Raw genomic sequence first — 20,085 nt, 5'->3', positions numbered from 1 at the left:
AAATCCCAGACTGATATTAATTGGTGTAAAAATGATTGGTTGCACGCATCAAGATACGACAGGTGTTCAGCAACTAAATCACTGCCGAGGGAAAGCAACAACTTGCAATTAATGAGTTGGGCAGTGATCCTTGAATAATTACTGACCGTTAAGTAAAGAAGAGCTGACATTTATATGACCCTCAGGACACCGTGACACAATTCATTATTGATTTTGAGGTGTAGTCTTATTTTGTAGAGCAGCCAACTGTACACAGAAAGGTCTTGTTATCACAAACTGCAAAGGGACGACCAGTTAATCTTTATTCACTTGAGGGAAAAATGTTCATAGAATTATAGAATCCCTACAGAGCAGGAGGCGGCCACCCGGCCCATCGAGCCTGCACCGACAACAATCCCACCCAGGCCCCATCCATGCAGCCCCAGGTATATTTATCCTTCTAGTCCCCCTGACCCTAAGGGGCAATTTTAGCATGGCCAATCAACCTAAACCCGCACATTTCTGGACTGTGGGACGGAACTGGAGCACCCGGTGGAAACCCACGCAGGCACCGGGAGAACGTGCAAACTCCACACAGACAGTGGGCCTCGGCCGGAATCGAACCCGGGTCCCTGATGCTGTGAGGCAGCAGTGCTGACCACTGTGCCGCCGTGCCGCCCCAGTGTTGGTGAAGACACTGGAGAATGTTTCTGCTTTTAAAATATTTTTACTGATCTTTGCTGTTCACCTGAATCATTGGACTGGGCCTCTCACCTGAATGTCAGAAACTCACCCCCAAGGCACAAAAAATATTTGCAAGGATGATATCAGAAATGAGTGGCTAAAACTATCAGCAAACAGTAAGTGATCTGGACTCTTAACTCTAAAGGGAAAACTGATGGGGTAACCTGATAAAGGTCTTTAAAATTATGAATGGATTCGATAGGGTAAACATAATTAAAATATTTCAGATTACAGATTACAGATTCAGAAGTACAAAAGTAGGGCCAGTAAATGTAAGATAATCACAATAAATCCAATGTGTAATTCAGCAGAAAGTTCTTTACTCAGAGAGTGGGTAGCAAGTAGAACTTACCACCATATGGAGGAGTTGAGGCAAAGATTTATTTAAGGGGGTAACTGAATAAAAGTATGAGTGAGAAAGTTAATGAAGATTATGCTGATAAGAGTTAGGTAAAGTAGGATGGGAAAGGTTTGAAGGGAACATTAACACTGGCAGACACCAGTTGGGCTGAATAATCTGTTTCTGTGTCATAAAAATCAGTGGCATTTGTTGTAAATTCTGATACCTTGAATAGAAACTAGGAGCAGGAGTAGGCCATTCGGCCCATTCATAAGAACATAAGAAATAGGAGCAGGAGTAGGCCATCTGGCCCTTCGAGCTTGCCCCGCCATTCAACAAGATCATGGCTGATCTGAAGCGAATCAGTTCCACTTACCCACCTGCTCCCCATAACCCCTAATTCCCTTATCGATCAGAAAACTATCTACCCGTGATTTAAACATATTCAACGAGGAAGCCTCCACCACTTCAATGGGCAGAGAATTCCAGAGATTCACTACCCTCTGAGAGAAGAAGTTCCCCCTCAACTCTGTTCTGAACCGGCCCCCCCTTATTTTGAGGCTGTGCCCTCTAGTTCTGGTTTCCCTTCTAAGTGGAAAGAATCTCTCCACCTCTACCCTATCCAGCCCCTTCATTATCTTATATGTCTCTATAAGATCACCCCTCATCCTTCTAAACTCCAACGAGTACAGACCCAATCTGTTTAATCTCTCCTCCATTCATTTTGATCATGGCTGATCACTGAATTCAATAGCCTGATCCCCCTCTTTCCCCCCCCCGCCATATCCCTTGATCCCTTTAGCCCCAAGAGCTATATCTAATTTCTTCTTGAAATCAGACAACAGGCAACCTTTTGGCCTCATTGGCCTGATATGGACGGATCATCTCAGATAGAAAATGCAAAGTAGGATGACAGATTTGGTCACGAGCAAAATGCATGGTAAATCTGTCAGATTCTAATTAGGTGTCAGGATCAGCCAAATGAGAGAATGAGACAGTAAAAGTCCAATTGAGCAAATGTCAAACAGGAGCATTTAACGGGAAAAAGACTAAATTGTAATTAAGGTCATAGAAACCTTACAATGCAGAAGGAGGCCATTCGGCTCATCGAGTCTGCACCGACCACAATCCCACCCAGGCCCTATTGCCCTAACCCCACGTATTTACCCTGCTAGTCCCCCTGACACTAAGGGGCAATTTAGCATGGCCAAATCAACCTAACCCGCACATCTTTGGACTGTGGGAGGAAACCGGAGCACCCGGAGGAAACCCACGCAGTCACGGGGAGAACATGCAAACTCCACACAGTCACCGAGGCTGGAATTGAACCCGGCTCCCTGGTGCTGTGAGGCAGCAGTGTTAACCAGCGTGCCAACGTGCCACCCACATAATAACTATCTCACTGCAGAAAGTATGGAATCTTGGACTTAAACCTCAAAGTCTTTTCTGTTGCAGGAGAATATGAAGAGGCACATTGGGGATTAAAAAGAAAAGATCACAAATTGAAAACAAAGTAAATTCCAGTCAGGATAAAATGTCGATTAATGTCAATGAGAAGATACCAGGTAAAATGTACCCATTCCCTTCGACCATAATCCAGTTCTAAAATATAATCTCCTTTTCATAGAGTCAACACCTCTGCCTGTTGGAACATTGTGTAGAGGCCATCACCTAGCAACAACTGCAGAGGAGGGAAGGTGGAAGGCGGTGAGCCCTCAGCAGCATTCAGAGACTGTTCGTTCGTCAACAGCAACTGCTGTCTGAAGACAGCATCTGTCAGAAACACCAGCTGCAGCACATCAGTTTGCAAAGACCTGCTACAATTAATGCCTTTGATATGGACGGATCATCTCAGTAACAGCCTAAGGAAGGGCAATAAATGCTGGCCCAGCCAGTGACACCTACATCCCACGAACAGATAAAAACAACTCTCTTCTCAGCAATGTTTCAGTCGTTTAGAACAAAGAACAATACAGCACAGGAACAGGCCCTTCGGCCCTCCAAGCCCACACCGCTCCTTGGTCCCAACTAAACCATTCTTTTGTATCCCTCCATTCCCACTCCGTTCATGTGGCTATCGAGATAAGTCTTAAACGTTCCCAGTGTGTCCGCCTCCACCACCTTGCCCGGCAGCGCATTCCAGGACCCCACCACCCTCTGTGTAAAATACGTCCTTCTGATATCCGTGTTAAACCTCCCCCCCCCCTCACCTTGAACCTATGACCCCTCGTGAACGTCACCACCGACCTGGGAAAAAGCTTCCCACCGTTCACCCTATCTATGCCTTTCATAATTTTATACACCTCTATTAAGTCTCCCCTCATCCTCCGTCTTTCCAGTGAGAACAACCCCAGTTTACCCAATCTCTCCTCATAACTAAGCCCCTCCATACCAGGCAACATCCTGGTAAACCTCCTCTGCACTCTCTCCAAAGCCTCCACGTCCTTCTAGTAGTGTGGCGACCAGAACTGAGCGCAGTATTCCAAATGCGGCCGAACCAATGTTCGAAGAAGGAATTCTTTCAGCACCTTTCAGACAGAAAAAACTAAGGACCGAGAAGGGAAAATCACCCTGGAAAATTCCTCTCGCCAATTCCTTTAGATAATTGGAACCACTCCAGGAGTTATCTATAAAGACACTTATTGTGCAGGAAACTGCGAGGTATCTGTCATCAGCATCCACCCTATGGCGCTCTTTGCAAAGATCTTCCCTTGATAGTAACTCCACTCCCCGCATATGCAAATATGAGAAATAGGAGCAGAGGTACGCCAATCGGCCCCTTGAGCCTGCTCCGCCATTCAATAAGGTCATAGCTGACCTGTTTGTGTTTCGCATTCCACACTCCAACTACTCCCGATAACCTTTGATTTGCTCGTCCGACAAGAATTTATCTACCTCCACCTTAAGAATATTCAGTGACCCCACCTTCACCGCCTACGAAGGCAGAGGGTTCCAAATTCCCACAACTCTCAGAGAGAAAAATTCTCCTCATCTCTGTCCTAAAAGTGCAACCCTTAATGTTAAAACTGTGCCCCCTACTTCTGGACTCACTCAGAAGAGGAAACATCCTTTCCATGTCCACCTTGTCATCACCATTCAAGATCTTATATACAGCAATCAAGTGACCCCTCACTCTGCTAAACTCCAATGGAAACAAGTCCAATATATCCATCTTTTCTTCATGCATCATCATAAGGTAACCCATTCATTCCAATCGAGTAAACCTTCTCTGAACCACCTTCAATGCATTTGTATCCTTCCCTAAATAAGGAGACCAAATCTGCACCCAATATTTAAGATGTGGGCCAAGATTCTCCCAAAAAAATTCTAAGTGTTGAATTTGTGTAAGAATTGGAGTAACTCCTGCTGTTTTTTTCAGCGGGAGTTTCAAAATGAATCTCCCACTCTGTGCACTGCAGAGTGCCCCAGTGAGATTCACGATGAAAATCCAGGGTGGGGCCTATCCCACTGGAGAGGCCGGCAGCATAGCACTGAATGGGCCATTGCGCATGCACCGATCTGTCAGAGCGGAGATCAGCGTATGCCCCAACCTAGCCCCAATCCCCCCTTCCCACCTCGATCTACCTGACCGTGCCCCCCCCCCCCCCCCCCCCCCCATTGGAAGCCAGCCCCGATCAATGCATTCCCTCCCTCTGCCACGGAACCTTATGCAGAGTGGCAGTGGGGATCCCCCCCCCACCAATCTCCCCCCACATAGGCCCCGCCTCCTTGGCACTGCTCAATGCCCAGTGTGTAATGTCACTTTGCCCCTTGGGCAGTTCCAGGGGGCTAGGCTGGCAATGCCCAGGGGGCACCCTCCTTACCTCCCCAACCAACATTTTACAAACAGACGAACAACGAGCAGGAGTAGGCCATTCAGCCCCTTGAACCTGGTCTGCCATTTAATAAGATCATGGCTGATCTGAAAGTAACCACAAATCTGCATCCTGCTTACCCCCGATAACCTATCACTCCCCTCCCCCCCGCCGCTTACCAAGAATCTATCCACCTCTACCTTAAAAATATTCACAGACTCTGCTTCCACCACTGTGGTGAACCATAGATGGTTACCACTATGGGTACTTGTACATATGTTACTTTTGTTACTGTTGGGGTTAGGGTTGGGGTGTTCCACCTGTTATTATTGTTTATGTGGTACACTCCATTCGGCTCCGTCTTCTTACAGGAGTATAAAGGTCACTGCTACTTCCTAGTAGCCCTTAGTCTGGGATAGTATTGTTAAGTAGTGTGCTCCAATCTTGTTGTGAATAAAAGCCTTTATTCCCGGGTATGTCCTAGCCTCCCGTGTGAATCAATCGCGCATCAACCACCTTTTTGGGAAGAGATTTTCAGACTCACAAAATCTCAGAAAATTGTTTCGCCTCATCTCCATTTTAAGTGAGCAATTCCTTATTTTTAAACAGCGAACCTCCTGCCCTCTGGGTCCCATTACCTGCCTCACTTGCAGTCACTCCCCTGTCCCTGACCAAATCAGAAGGCCCTGTCCTGAGAGGTGTGTCTGCCTCCCCCTCCCTGATGTGTCACAGTGTCCATTGTTCAGCCTCCAGCTCATTACCTCTGAGCCAAAGCTGCTCAAACTTCAAACACTTACTGCCAACATGCTTGCCCTGGATCAAACTGGCATCCAGAAGCACCCACATGCTGCAGCTGCCCTGTCCTTAATCATAGAAATCATAGAAACCCTACAGTGCAGAAGGAGGCCATTCGGCCCATCGAGTCTGCACCAACCACAATCCCACCCAGGCCCTACCCCCACATATTTACCCACTAATCCCTCTAACCTACACATCTCAGGACTCTAAGGGGCAATTTTTAACCTGGCCAATCAACCTAACCCGCACATCTTTGGACTGTGTTCTAATGTGTTCTAATTAACAATTTAATACTTTATTCAATTATATATTTTACTTTTGTTTATCTATATTTTGTAAACCTTACCACCTGTTGCTATACTATTTTGAACCTTAGGAATAGAATGAACTGTAGTCACTCATCAAACACTCAACAAGTAACTGGTTTCTTCTCCTGTAGCAGAGTAAGACCACTTCCTGGAGGCTGAGGAAGTTAGAAAGCATAAAAGCACCTCTTTCCCACACTCCTCAGCACTCACGCACGAGGATACCCAGAACCCTCTGCACCATTCTCTGTTTAAGTAATCCTCTGCTTTTTTGTTCTTCTTGCCAAGACAACTTCAGATTTTCCCACATTACTTGCCACTGACCAGATTTTTGCCCACTCACTCAACCTATTCCCTGCAACCTCCTCATGTCCTCTTCCCATGCCTTCAATCCCCATCATTGTAAATTGTCAAAGTTAAGGCCCCAGACTCTATTCATCACATCCTGTCAATCAGAAAAAGACCCATTTATGTATACTCTCAGTTTTCTGCCAGCTAGCCAATCTTCAATCCATGCTGTTATGTTCCCCCCTACACCATGAGCTTTGATTTTTTTGCAAAAAACTTTGAAATGGCACCTTATCAACTCCCTTCTGGAAATCCAAGTACAGCAAGTCTACAGGCTCCCCTATAACCATAGTATATGTTACTCCATTAAAAAATTCCAATAAATTGGTTAAACATGATAGTCCTGTCACAAATGGTCGAGAGATGGTCGAAGATGCAAAAACAAAGAACGTGACCCAATTAAACTAGAAAGAGTGCAGAAAAGATTTACTAGGATGCTACCAGGACTTGATGGATTGAATTATAAGGAAAGGCTGGATAGACTGGGACTTTTTTCTCTGGAATGTAGAAGGCTGAGGGGTGATCTTATAGAGGTCTATAAAATAATGAGGGGCATAGATCAGCTAGATAGTCAATATATTTTCCCAAAGGTAGGGGAGTCTAAAACTAGAGGGCATAGGTTTAAGGTGAGAGGGGAGAGATACAAAAGTGTCCAGAGGGGCAATTATTTCACACACAGGGTGGTGAGTGTCTGGAACAAGCTGCCAGAGGTAGTAGTAGAGGCAGGTACAATTTTGTCTTTTTAAAAAACATTTAGACAGTTACATGGGTACAATGGGTATAGAGGGATATGGGCCAAATGCGGGCAATTGGAGTTAGCTTAGGGATTTTTAAAAAAAGGCGGCATGAACAAGTTGGGCCGAAGGGCCTGTTTCCATGCTGTAAACCTCTATGACTCTACAACTCTAACCCATTGCTGACCTGCCCATTACCATTTTCACTGTGGCAGGTTTTGTGGCTACCAAGTGTTCTGCTGCAGTGAGACGCTGTAACTAACTTAAAATGAAATCCCACAATGCAATTAGGAGTCTGATTTACATCCCTGGATTTCCCAGGGATCAGGAAATCTGGCAGCAAAAGGGAGATGGGAGCTCCTGGCTCAAGTTGCCAGTGTCTTTTGCTCCTTCTAGGTTAGAGAGAGCAGGAATGCTCCATATCTCCACCAATCCCATCAAAGAAGCCTTCAGCCAGCATCACCCTCCCAATGCCCACCCTCACAATCATTTTTCTTCACCTCACCCCTCATATAAAATGCCAATCTCTTGAGTTGACCTTTCTTGCCCAGCGGTGATCTCTCACTTCATCCTCAGGGGGTGACTTTTCTCCCCCAGCCACGATCACTCGCTTCCTCACACCCACAACGATCTCTCTTTCTCCCCACAGCCCAAGCCTTGATCTCTCGCTACCTCTTCCCATCCTAGTTGCCAGAGATTGTCCCCAGGGGAGACTAGAACTGCCTATCAATTTGTGGTTAACATTGGCAGGGTCTCAAAGTCCCAGCTTTGTGAGTTCCTCATTCACTCCCAGGCTACTCTGGCCTTCAGTGGCTGTCCACTATATGAAGTCTCACAATACCAGGTTAAAGTCCAACAGGTTTATTTGGTAGCAAATACCATAAGCTTTCGGAGCACAGCTCCTTCGTCAGATGGAGTGGTTATCTGTTCAGATAACCACTCCATCTGACGAAGGAGCTGTGCTCCGAAAGCTTATGGTATTTGCTACCAAATAAACCTGTTGGACTTTAACCTGGTGTTGTGAGACTTCTTACTGTGCTTACCCCAGTCCAACGCCGGCATCTCCACATCATGTCCACTATATATCAGGGCCCGTGTCTCTGCAACATCAGCCTCAGTGGAGTGACACCATACTGAGCTTGTTCCAACTTCCTTCTTTCTTTCAGTGTCATTCAGTTTGTAATCGGAACAACCACCATACAGTTCCATTTCGAATTTGCGGTTTAATTTAGTTAGTTCTGGAATGTTTTTTTCTAATTATCAGAACAAAACTGGATTTCAGAGCATTTTAAACACTACAATTTACTGTTAGAGAAAGGGCAGTACAATATTTCTCATTAAACAGCAGCTCAAACTGCCCAAAGAGCAGTTCAATTGTCATTAAGATTCAACGTTGCATTCACTCTGCCTTGCCTTCATTGTTAAAACTATCTTCTGTTTCTCAGACTGAGGAGCCTGCTGGTGTAATCAGATCCTCCACAAACCACACAGGTGCTCAGGAAACTAACTGCATTTCTTCAACAAGATGGAGACTGATAAATGAAAGGGGAAGGAGAGGTGAGAAAGGACAGGGGAACTGGAAAGAGGTGGACAGGGGTTAGGAGGAAAGATTAAGTTGAGGAGAAGTGAGGGGGGAGAGTAGAGGAGTGAGCGGGAGAGGGCAGGTGTGGTGAAAGAGAGAGCAAAGAAGGGGGAAAGGAGTGGGGAAGGAAGGAGAGTTGAGGGATAGAGAATGGGGGGGGGGAGAGATAGGGATAAGGAGAGAGGGCATAGAGCAAAGGAGTAAAAGGAAGGAGAGAGGAAAGAGTGAGGGTAAAGGAATGGGGAGAAAAGAGGAGGAGAGATGACCACACATCTCTGACAGCTTTCCAACTTTGTCATGACAGTATGATAGAGATTAAGTCTGTTAGGGTTACATTCGCTGGAGTTTAGGAGAGTGAGAAGGGATCTCATGGAAATTTATAAAATTCTAACAGGGTTAGACAGGGTAGATTCAGAAAGAATGTTCCCGATGGTGGGGGAGTCTAGAAACAGGGGTCATAGTTTGAGGATAAGGGGTAAACCTTTTAGAACTGAGGTGAGGAGAAATTTCTTCACCCAGAGAGTGGTGAATGTGTGGAATTCACTCCCACAGAAAGTAGTTGAGGCCAAAACGTTGCCTGATTTCAAGAATAAATCAGATATAGCTCTTGGGGCTAAAGGGATCAAGGGATATGGGCGGGAAAGGGGGATCAGGATATTGAACTCGATGATCAGCCATGATCAAAATGAATGGTGGAGCAGGCTTGAAGGGCCGAATGGCCTCCTCCTGTTTCTAGTTTCTATGCATTCAATCATCTTTAGCTGTGAACTCCATCCTCACTCTTAACCAACTGACATCCAACAGTTATTAATTGCTTCAATCACTCCAAGTATAAAGAATTCATATATATATAAATCTCCATGCCTTTGGGAAAGGGATATGAAGTACTTTTAGAAGTACAGACACTGTTGTAATATAGGAAACACAGAAGTCACTTTGTGCACAGCAAAACCCCACAAACAGTAATCCAATAACGACCAGATATTCTGCTTTAGGTATAGTTGGATGGGTGAGTATCAATGGCCCCAATGGCCTCCTTCATCCTCATCTATCATGTGCAAAATAATCTTTGAACATCTCACTGCATGCTCAGTTTGTGCTTGAAACCCGACCTTTACTTTCACTCTCGTCAGCATTTTCAGACATTTGGATCATGTCTTCTTTCGGCCTTCCCTTTTCTAATGAAAACCAGAACATGAGGTCAGGGTGTCCTGTAGCTGCAGTGAAGTTGTCTGGTTTACACAGGAGGAATAATCTGCCTCTAACAACCACAGAATTCACACCAGCCTTACTTCATTTCCTCCACCAGCATTTCCTTCTATTTCCTCCTCCCTCATGCATTCATCAGCTTCCCTATAGATGCATCTATGTTATTGCACTCAACTCGTGCATTCTAAGCCACAGTCTCGGCGTGTCAGCCAAGTAGTATAGATTAGGTATGACTGGCTGCAGATTGCTCAGGCTTATATTGCATCAATGTTTCATTTCACATCTATGTAAGCAGCTCTGTCAAAAATTAAAACACTACTATCAAATGGTAAAACAGAGCTGCAACAACATTTTCATATAGCTTAACTTATTAAGCTCTGTTTAACTTCCTGAAAAGGCTTTAAGGGCTTAAAGAGCTTTAAGTAAACGGTGTAGATTTTATCTTTGACCACACATTTTTAGACTTTAAGTAGTTTAGTTACCGTTTGTTTTTAGATAGCCATAACCCTGGGACACCTACATAACAAAGTCACCCCTGTCAGACTCCTATTTATCGACTAAAGTTCAGCCTTGAACACCATTATTCCTACAAAACCCATCTCCAAACTCCGTGGCCTGGGCCTCGGCTCCTTCCTCTGCGACTGGATCCTGAACTTCCTAACCCACAGACCACAATCAGTAAGGATAGGCAACAACACCTCTGCCTCGATCATCCTCAACACCAGTGCCCACAAGGCTGTGTTCTCAGCCCCCTACTATACTCCTTATGTATGTATGACTGTGTGGCCAAATTCCCCTCCAACTCGATTTTCAGGTTTGCTGACGACACCACCGCTGTGGGTCGGATCTTAAACAATGATGAGACAGAGTACAGGAAAGGGATAGAGAATCTGGTGAACTGGTGCGGCAACAATAATCTCTCCCCCAGTGTCAACAAAATGAAGGAGATAGTCAGCAACATGAGGAAGCGTAGTGGAGAACATGCCCCTGTCTACATCAATGGGGACGAAGGAGAAATCAAAATCACAGAATCAGAATCACAGAATCCGACAGTGCAGAAGAGGCCCTTCGGCCCATCGAGTCTGCACCAACGCATGAAAGGCCCTGACCTACCCACCTAATCCCACTTGCCAGCACTTGGCCCATAGCCCTGAATGTTATGATGTGCCAAGTACTCACCCAGGTACTTTTTAAAGGATGTGAGGCATCCCGCCTCCATCACCCTCCCAGGCAGCGCATTCCAGACCCTCACCACCCTCTGGGTGAAAAAGTCTTTCCTCAAATCCCCCCTAAACCTCCCCCCTTACTTTTAACTTGTGCCCCCTCGTAACTGACCCTTCAACTAAAGGGAACAGCTGCTCCTTATCCACCTTTTCCATGCCACTCATAATCTTGAACATTTCAATCAGGTCGCCCCTCAGTCTTCTCTGCTCCAGAGAAAGCGCCCTGCACTCATCCATTTTACCTTTAATACTCCTGGTATTAAAGTAGAGGCCCTCCAGCCTCGTCTTACTCCTTTGAAACTTACTACCGCTGTATTCCTTCTGACCTGATTGCTTTTCTATGGCCTGCTTAGCCACACTCCAGCACGGTGGCACAGTGGTTAGCATTGCTGCCTCACAGTGCCAGGGACCTGGTTCGATTCCCGGTTTGGGTCTCTGCCTGTGTGGAGTCTACATGTTCTCCCTGTGTCTGCGTGGGTTTCCTCCGGGTGCTCTGGTTTCCTCCCACAGTCTGAAAGACGTGCTGGTTAGGGCGCATTGACCCGAACAGGCACCGGAGTGTGGCGACGAGGGGAATTTCACAGTAACTTCATTGCAGTGTTAATGTAAACCTTACTTGTGACTAATAAATAAACTTTAATGTTATACTGTGTCCCTATTCTGCTGACAGTTCTGGGTCCCCTTCCCCTGCCAAGCTAGTTTAAACTCTTCCCAACAGCACCAACAAACCCACCAGCAAGGGTGTTAGTCCCACTCTGATTCAGATGTAGACCATGCGCTTGTACAGGCCCCACCTTCCCCAAAAATGGTCCCAGTGATCCAGGAATCTAAACTCCTCCCTCCTGCACCAACTCTTAAGCCACGCATTCATCTGTGCTATTCTCCTATTTCTGTACTCACCAGTTTGTGGCATTGGGAGTAATCCAGAGATTACAACCCGAGAGGTACTGCTTCTTAGTCTATTGCCTAATTCCCTGAATTCCTGGTTCAAGACCTCATCCCTCTTTTTACCTATGTTATTGGTACCAAACATGTACCATGACCTCTGCCTTATCACCCTTCCCCTTCAGGGTGCTTTGAGAGCTTCAGGTTTTTAGGTGTCCAGATCACCAACATCCCGTCCTGGTCCCTCCAACACTATTGTTAAGAAAGCCTCTACTTTCTCAGGAGACTAAGGAAATTTGGCATGTCCTCTACGACTCTCACCAACGTTTACAAATGCACCATAGAAAGCATTCTTTCTGGTTGCATCACAGCTTGGTATGGCTCCTGCTCTGCCCAAGACTGCAAGGAACTACAAAGGGTCATGAACGAAGTCTAGTCCATCACCCAAACCAGTCTCCCAGTGTGACACTGTCTACACTTCCTGCTGCCTTGGAAAAGCAGCTAGCATAACTAAGGACTCCATGCACTCCGGACATACTTTCTTCCACCTTGTCCCATCAGGAAAAACTTACAAAAGTCTGAGGACATGTACCAACCGACTCAAAAACAGCTTCTTCCCTGCTGCCATCAGACTTTTGAATGGATCTACCTTGCATTAAGTTGATCTTTCTCTACATCCTAACTATGACTGTAACACTACATTGTGCACTCTCTCCTTTCCTTCTCTATGAACGGTATGCTTTGTCGATATAACGCGCAAGAAACAATATTTTTCACTGTATACTGATACATGTAACAATAATAAATCAAATCAAATGAAAATATCTTCAGTGAATACAGGGGGAATGTTTACCTTGTGGTACGATTGAAATTGTTGAAGAATGAAATGAAGGTATCTGTTGGGTGGGTAAAGAAGATGGTCTTGCAGCAGAGTGGGGAAGTGTCCCTGCCTCTGAAGGCAGATGCTCAGGGTTCAAGTCCCACTCCACGACTTGATGACCACTTAAGGTGTATTCACAACACACCCAGGTTGATTGCCAACCTGTAAGAGCAGGAGAGCCACTTTTGCTGCAGAGTGGTGCACCTTTCAGGCTTGTGACTTTTTTCAGGGAAAACAAGCTATGTAAGCAAGTGCTTTGTCTGCCGCATGCACCTCCAGAAGCAGGGAGTCTTCGGAGTCTAAGAGGATAAAGAATTAACATTGTATTAAATATTAAGGCTGTGTAACTATGTTTCTTTATGAGGGTAAAAGAATGGTTTTGATTGTAACTTTTTAGAATGAAGCACTGAACATCTTGTATAAATTTGCAGAGTTGCATCCATTTAGAATTACAGCTGGTTTCCTCATATTAAACAAAACAAAGGAAGAACCAGGATAATGTTAGTAGCAATTTCCACATTCCAAACACATTTTGGCTAAAGAAGTTTCTCCTCAATTATCCACTGGATTTAGTAGCGACAGTCTTAGTTTTGAACTTCCCCCACGGGTAGAAATAGCTTCTCTACATCTACGCGATCTAACCCTTCTGCATTTTAAAGATCTCTATCTTGTCACACTAGACAAAAGGGCCCCAGCTTGTTCTGCCTTTCCGGATATTTATATTCTTTCAGTTCTGGTATCATCCTTGTGAATCCATTCTCGCACCTTCTCTGTTGGGAGGGTGTTGTAGTGTTCTGTAGATTAACTATAGGTCTTTATTGACGACTAGAATTATTTACACACGTAAAGGGTACGAGGGTACAAGCCAGGAGCTGGCTCCATCCCAGATCTTTACACATCTCTGTCCATTTCTAGACTGACCCAGGGTCTGGGTCATGTGCATTCTTACATCACTGTGTGGGCGGCACTGTACTCAGTCCCACATTAACCTTATATGTGCCAGACCCTTATACCACATTCTCCAGTGCCCCATATCCTATTTATAACATAGAGACCAGAATCCTTGCTGTAACTTCCTGGTAGGTCAGCTGGTCAGGATTAGCTGTGTTTCACTGGGTGGCACTTTTACTGCAAAGTCAGATACAAATTCCCCTCTGGAGACCTGAGTGCCAAATCTGGATCGATACTCACAGTGAACACTGAGGAAATCCTGCACTGCCGGGGTAGGTACCGTCTTTTGAATGGGATTTGGTGGGTGTGAAAGATCTCATGGTCACTATTTAGAAGAAAAGGGGAGGTCGTGTCTCACGAACTTGATTGAGTTTTTCGAGGAAGTGACGAAGATGATTGATGAGGGTAGGGCAGTGGATGTTGTCTACATGGACTTCAGTAAGGCCTTTGACAAGGTCCTTCATGGCAGACTGGTGCAGAAGGTGAAGTCGCATGGGATCAGAGGTGAGTTGGCAAGGTGGATACAAAACTGGCTCGGTCATAGAAGACAGATGGTAGCAGTGGAAGGGTGCATTTCTGAATGGAGGGCTGTGACAAGTGGCGTTTCTCAGGGATCAGTGCTGGGACCTTTGCTGTTTGTAATATATATATATATATATATATAAATATAAATGATTTGGAGGAAAATGTAACTGGTTTGATTAGTAAGTTTGTGGACGACACAAAGGTTGGTGGATTTGCGGATAGCGATGAGGACCATCAGAGGATACAGCAGGATATAGATCAGTTGGAGACTTGGGCAGAGAGATGGCAGATGGAGTTTAATCCGGGCAAATGTGAGGTAATGAATTTTGGAAGGTCTAATACAGATTAGAAATATACAGTAAATGGCAGAACCCTTAAGAGTATTGATCAGCAGAGGGGTCTGGGCGTACAGGTACACAGGTCACTGAAAGTGGAAACGCAGTTGGAGAAAGTAGTCAAGAAGGCATACGGCATGCTTGCCTTCATCGGCCGGGGCATTGAGTTTAAAAATTGGCAAGTCATGTTGCAGCTTTATAGAATCTTAGTTCAACCCACTTGGAATATAGTGTTCAATTCTGATCGCCACACTACCAGAAGGATGTGGAGGCTTTGGAGAGGGTACAGAAAAGATTTACCAGAATGTTGCCTGGTATGGAGGGCACTAGCTATGAGGAGAGATTGGAGAAACTTGGTTTGTTCTCATTGGAATGATGGAAGTTGAGGGGTGACCTGATAGCGACCTACAAGATGATGAGAGGCATGGACAGAGTGGATAGTCAGAAGCTTTTTCCCAGGATGGAAGGGTCAATTACTAGGGGGCACAGGTTTAAGGTGCGAGGGGCAAGGTTTAAAGGAGATGTACGAGGCAGGTTTTTTTTACACAGAGGGTGGTGGGTGTCTGGAACTCGCTGCCAGGGGGAGGTAGTGGAAGCAGATACGATAGTGACTTTTAAGGGGCGTTTTGACAAATACATGAATAGGATGGGAATAGAGGGATATGGTCCCCGGAAGGGTAGGGGGTTTTAGTTCAGTCGGGCAGCATGGTTGGTGCAGGCTTGGAGGGCCGAAGGACCTGTTCCTGTGCTGTAATTTTCTTTGTTCTTTGACAGGTGCAGCACAGGATTCAATACAGAGTAAAGCTCCCTCTACTCTGTCCCCATCAAACACTCCCAGGACAGGTACAGCACGGGGTTAGATACAGAGTAAAGCTCCCTCTACTCTGTCCCCATCAAACACTCCCAGGACAGGTACAGCACGGGGTTAGATACAGAGTAAAGCTCCCTCTACTCTGTCCCCATCAAACACTCCCAGGACAGGTACAGCACGGGGTTAGATACAGAGTAAAGCTCCTTCTACTCTGTCCCCATCAAACATCAAAGGGCAGGGGAGTTGTCTCTGGTATGATCAATTTTTAATTCTCAACCAACATCATGAAAACCAATTATTTATTCAACCTCATGATTCTGAGAGTTTGCTGTTTGCAAATTGGTTGCTACATTACAACAATACACTTCAAAGTACTTAATTGGCTTTAAAGCATTTTGTAACATCCTACGGTTGTGAAAGGTGCAATATAAATGCAAGGGAGGGAGAGGTGCAGGGGGAAGGCAGTGGTATAGCCGTAATAAGAACAAAGAACAGTACAGCACAGGAACAGGCCCTTCAGCGCTTCAAGCCTGCGCCGATCATGATGCCTGCCTAAACTAAAACCGTATGCACTTACGGAGTCCGTATCCTTCCATTCCCATCCTATTCATGCACTCGTCTAGTTGCCCCTTAAATGCTGCAATCGTACCAGCTCCCACCACCTCCCCAGCGCATTCCTGGCAACCACCACCCTCCGTGTAAAAAACATGCCTCACACATCTCCTCTAAACTTTTCCCCACGCATCTTAAATCTATGTCCCCTAGCACTTGGCTTTTTTAGAAAAAAAATCTGACTATCCATTCTGTCCATGCCACTTATAATCTTGTAGACCTCTATCAGGTCACCTCTCAACCTCCGTCGTTTCAGTGAGAACAAACCGAGTTTCTCCAACCACTCCTCGTATCTAATATCCTCCAGACCAGGCAATATCCTGGTAAATCTTTTCTGTACCCACTCCAAAGCATCCACATCCTTCTGGTAGTGTGGCAACCAGAATTGAACATACTATTCTAAATGAGGCCTAACTAAGGTTGTGTATAGCTGCAACATGATCTGCCAATTTTTATACTCAATGCCCCGACCAATGAAGGCAAGCATATGCTTTCTTGACGACCTTATCCATCTGCGTTGCCGCTTTCAGTGATCGGTGGTCATGTACGCCCAGTGAGAATGTCACCAGACTGGTAATCCAGAGGCCCAGGCTAATGCTCGGGGGACATGGGAGCTGGTGGAACTTAAATTCAAGTAATAACAAAAATCATGAATTAAAAAGGTAGTCTTGGTAATGATGACCATAAAACAGTTGTCATAAAAACCCATCTGCTTCACTAATGTCCTTTAGGGAAAGAAATCTGCCGTCTTTACCTGGTCTGGCCTACATGTGACTCCAGAGCCACAGACTCTTAAGTGCCCTCTGAAATGGCCTAGCAAGCCACTCAGTTGTAATCAAGCATGACGGATCACCCAGCATCGATCTAGGCACTGTAAATGACAATGGCAACCCAGCTGTGTCTCCTGTGCAAAGTTCTCCTAACTAACATCTGGAGGCTCGTGCCAAAATTGAGAAAGCTGTGTGTGAGACAGACTAGTCAAGCAAAAGCCTGACACAGTCATACTCAAGCAATCATACCTTACAGATAATTTAAAACATTCATTGACAGGATGAGGGTGTTGCTGGCTGGGCCAGCTTTTATTGCCTATCCCTAACTGCCCTCCATTTCAGAGTGGGTCTGGAGTCACATGTACACCAGACCAGGTAAGTCCGACAGATTTCCTTCCCAAAGGATATTAGTGAATATCTAACATGGGATTTTCTGACAACTGCCCACCACCAAACCTGAGGTGGCAGCACAGTGGTACACAGTCGAGAGAGAGTTGCTCCAGGAGTTCTCAACATCGACTCTGACCATGGCATCAGGTCAAACATGGGAAAGGAAACCTCTTGCTGATTACCACGTACCACCTCCCCATAGCTGATAAATCAGTACTTCTCCATGTTGAACACCAATTGGAGGACGTATTGAGGGTGGCAGGGGCACAGAATGTACTCTGAGTGGGGGACTTCAATGTCCAAAACCAGGAATGGCTCAGTAGCAGCACTACTGACTAAGCTGGCCGAGTATTAAAGGGCATAGTTGCTAGACTGGTTCGGTGGCAGGTGGTGAGGGAAACAAACAAGAGGGAAAAGCCTACATGCCCTTTCCCTCAGCTACCTACAAGATTGCCCCACGTATGTCCCCTCCACAAAAAGCAGGACAAATCACCACATATCCGTCTCTTTTCAATCATCAGCAAAGTGAGGAAAGGGATTGTCAATTGTGCTATAAAGTGGCACATACACAACAAACTGCACACGTACGCTCAGTTTGGGCTTCACCAGGGCCACTCCGCTCCTGACCTCATTACATCTTTAGTTTAAACATGGACAAAAAAACTGAACGCAAGAGCAGACGACTGTCTCTGACATCAGGGCTGAATGCGGCATCAAGGACCCCAAGCAAAATTGGAATCAATGGGAATCAGGGGGAAAACTTTCCAATGGTTGGACTCGAGCAAAAAGGGAGATGGTTGTGTTTGTTGGAGATCAATCATCTCAGTCCCAGGACAGCGGCTGCAGGAGTTACTCAGGGAGTGTCCTAGGACCAACCATTCTCAGCTGATTCATCCATGATCTTCCTCCCATCATAAGGTCCGAAGTTAGGATATTGATTGATGATTGCATAATGTTTGGCATCTTTTATGATTCCTAAGATACTGAAGCAGTCTGTGCTCATATGGTGAGGGGATGTTTACCATTGTCCAGAAGCTGAACTGGACCAACCATATAAATACTGTGGCTACAACAGCAGGTCAGCGGGTGTGAATTCTACAAAGAGTAACTCACTCCTGACTCCCCAAAGCCTGTCCCCCATCCACTAGGCACAAGTCAGGATTCTGACGGAATACTCTCCAGTTACCTGGAAGACTGAAGCTACAACAACACTCAAGATGTTCAACACCATCCAGGAAAAAGCAGCCTGCTTGATTGGCAAGCCATTCCCCACCTCCAACATTCACTCCCTTCGCCACTGACACAGTGGCAGCAGTGTGTACCATTTACAAGCCGGATTGCAGCAATTAACCAAGGCTTCTTGGACAGCACCTTCTAAACCAGATGATCACCCACCTAGAAAGATAAGGACAGCAGATGCTGTGAACAGTTTTTGTCCTCTTATCTAAGGAAAGATCATAGAATCATAGAAACCCTACAGTACAGAAAGAGGCCATTCGGCCCATCGAGTCTGCACCGACCACAATCCCACCCAGGCCCTACCCCCATATCCCTACATATTTACCCACTAATCCCTCTAACCTACACATCTCAGGACACTAAGGGCAATTTTTAGCATGGACAATCAACCTAACCCACACATCTTTGGACTGTGGGAGGAAACCGGAGCACCCGGAGGAAACCCACGCAGACACGGGGAGAATGTGCAAACTCCACACAGACAGTGACCCAAGCCGGGAATCGAACCCAGGTCCCTGGAGCTGTGAAGCAGCAGTGCTAACCACTGTGCTACCGTGCCGCCCAACTGTGCTACCATGCCACCCATATATATATTGGCATTGGTGGCAGTCCAGAGAAGGTTCATTGCGTTAATATCAGGTATGGAGGGATTGCCTTATGAGGAGAAGTTAAGTAGGTTGGGCCTGAAGTTCAGAAGAATGAGAGGCATACCTTATTGAGACATATCGGATTCTCAGGGGGCTTGATACTGAGAGGTTGTTTCCTCTTGTGGGAGAGTGTAGGACCAGAGGGCATAATCACAGAGTGAGGGATCACCCATCTAAGACAGAGATGAGGAGGAATTTCTTCTCTCCGATGGTAGTGAATCTGTGGAATTCTTTACCGAGGAGGGCTGTAGAGACTGGGGCGTTAAGTATGTTCAAAGCTGAGAGCGACAGATTTATAATCAGTAAGGAAATTGAGGAATATGGGGATAACGTGGGAAAGTGGAGTTAAGGATTATATCAGATCACCCAAGATCTCCCTGAATGACAGAGCAGATCTGATGGGTCGAATGGCCTACTTCTGCTCCTACATCTTATAGTGTTACGGCATGGAAACACCATCACCTGCAAGTTCCCCTACAAGTCACACACCATCCCGATTGTTGTTCCTTCACTGTCACTCGTTCAAAATCCTTGAGCTCCTTCCCAAACAGCAGTGTGTGTGTACCTACGGCAAATGGACTTTTTAAATTCATTCACAGGATGTTACCATTGCAGGCGAGACCAGCTTTTATTGCCCACCCCTAATTGCCCTCGAGAAGCTGCTGGTGAGCTGCCTTCTTGAACCGCTGCAGTCCTGTACCTGCACTACATGGACTGCAGCAGTTCAAGAAGGCAGCTCACATCCAGCTTCTCAAGGGCAATGAGGGGTGGACAATGAAATGCTGGTCTAGGCAGCGGCACCCACATCTCATGAAATAATTTTTGAAATAGTTCTTCCCTGCTTTTTATTTTCACTTACCTATAGTTTGGGATCTTTTCTGAAAGACCAAAGTCTCCCACCACTGCCGTGTAGGACTTGCCTTCACGTTTCACCAAGCAATTCTGAAAAGGAAAGCAGAGCAA

General features: G+C 45.8%; 2 protein-coding genes across 4 annotated transcripts in view; both read right to left on the bottom strand.

The window, feature by feature from the left end:
* Positions 1-20,085, bottom strand: part of LOC144495190 (uncharacterized) — a 984,403-nt gene that overhangs the window by 793,355 nt on the left and 170,963 nt on the right. The gene's annotated exons all lie outside the window — the stretch shown is intronic.
* The window catches only part of LOC144495186 (dual specificity testis-specific protein kinase 2-like), a 168,309-nt gene that overhangs the window by 65,136 nt on the left and 83,088 nt on the right, over positions 1-20,085 (bottom strand). For all 3 annotated transcript variants that reach the window (XM_078215210.1, XM_078215211.1, XM_078215212.1), the window contains exon 5: positions 19,982-20,064. In XM_078215210.1, coding sequence (XP_078071336.1) covers positions 19,982-20,064 — 83 coding nt within the window. The remainder of the gene's footprint in view (positions 1-19,981; positions 20,065-20,085) is intronic.

This window comes from Mustelus asterias, chromosome 6, assembly GCF_964213995.1.
Source record: "Mustelus asterias chromosome 6, sMusAst1.hap1.1, whole genome shotgun sequence".
Taxonomy (NCBI): domain Eukaryota; kingdom Metazoa; phylum Chordata; class Chondrichthyes; order Carcharhiniformes; family Triakidae; genus Mustelus; species Mustelus asterias.
Note: the sequence above shows the minus strand (reverse complement) of the source record. Positions and strands in the feature narration are given on the sequence as shown.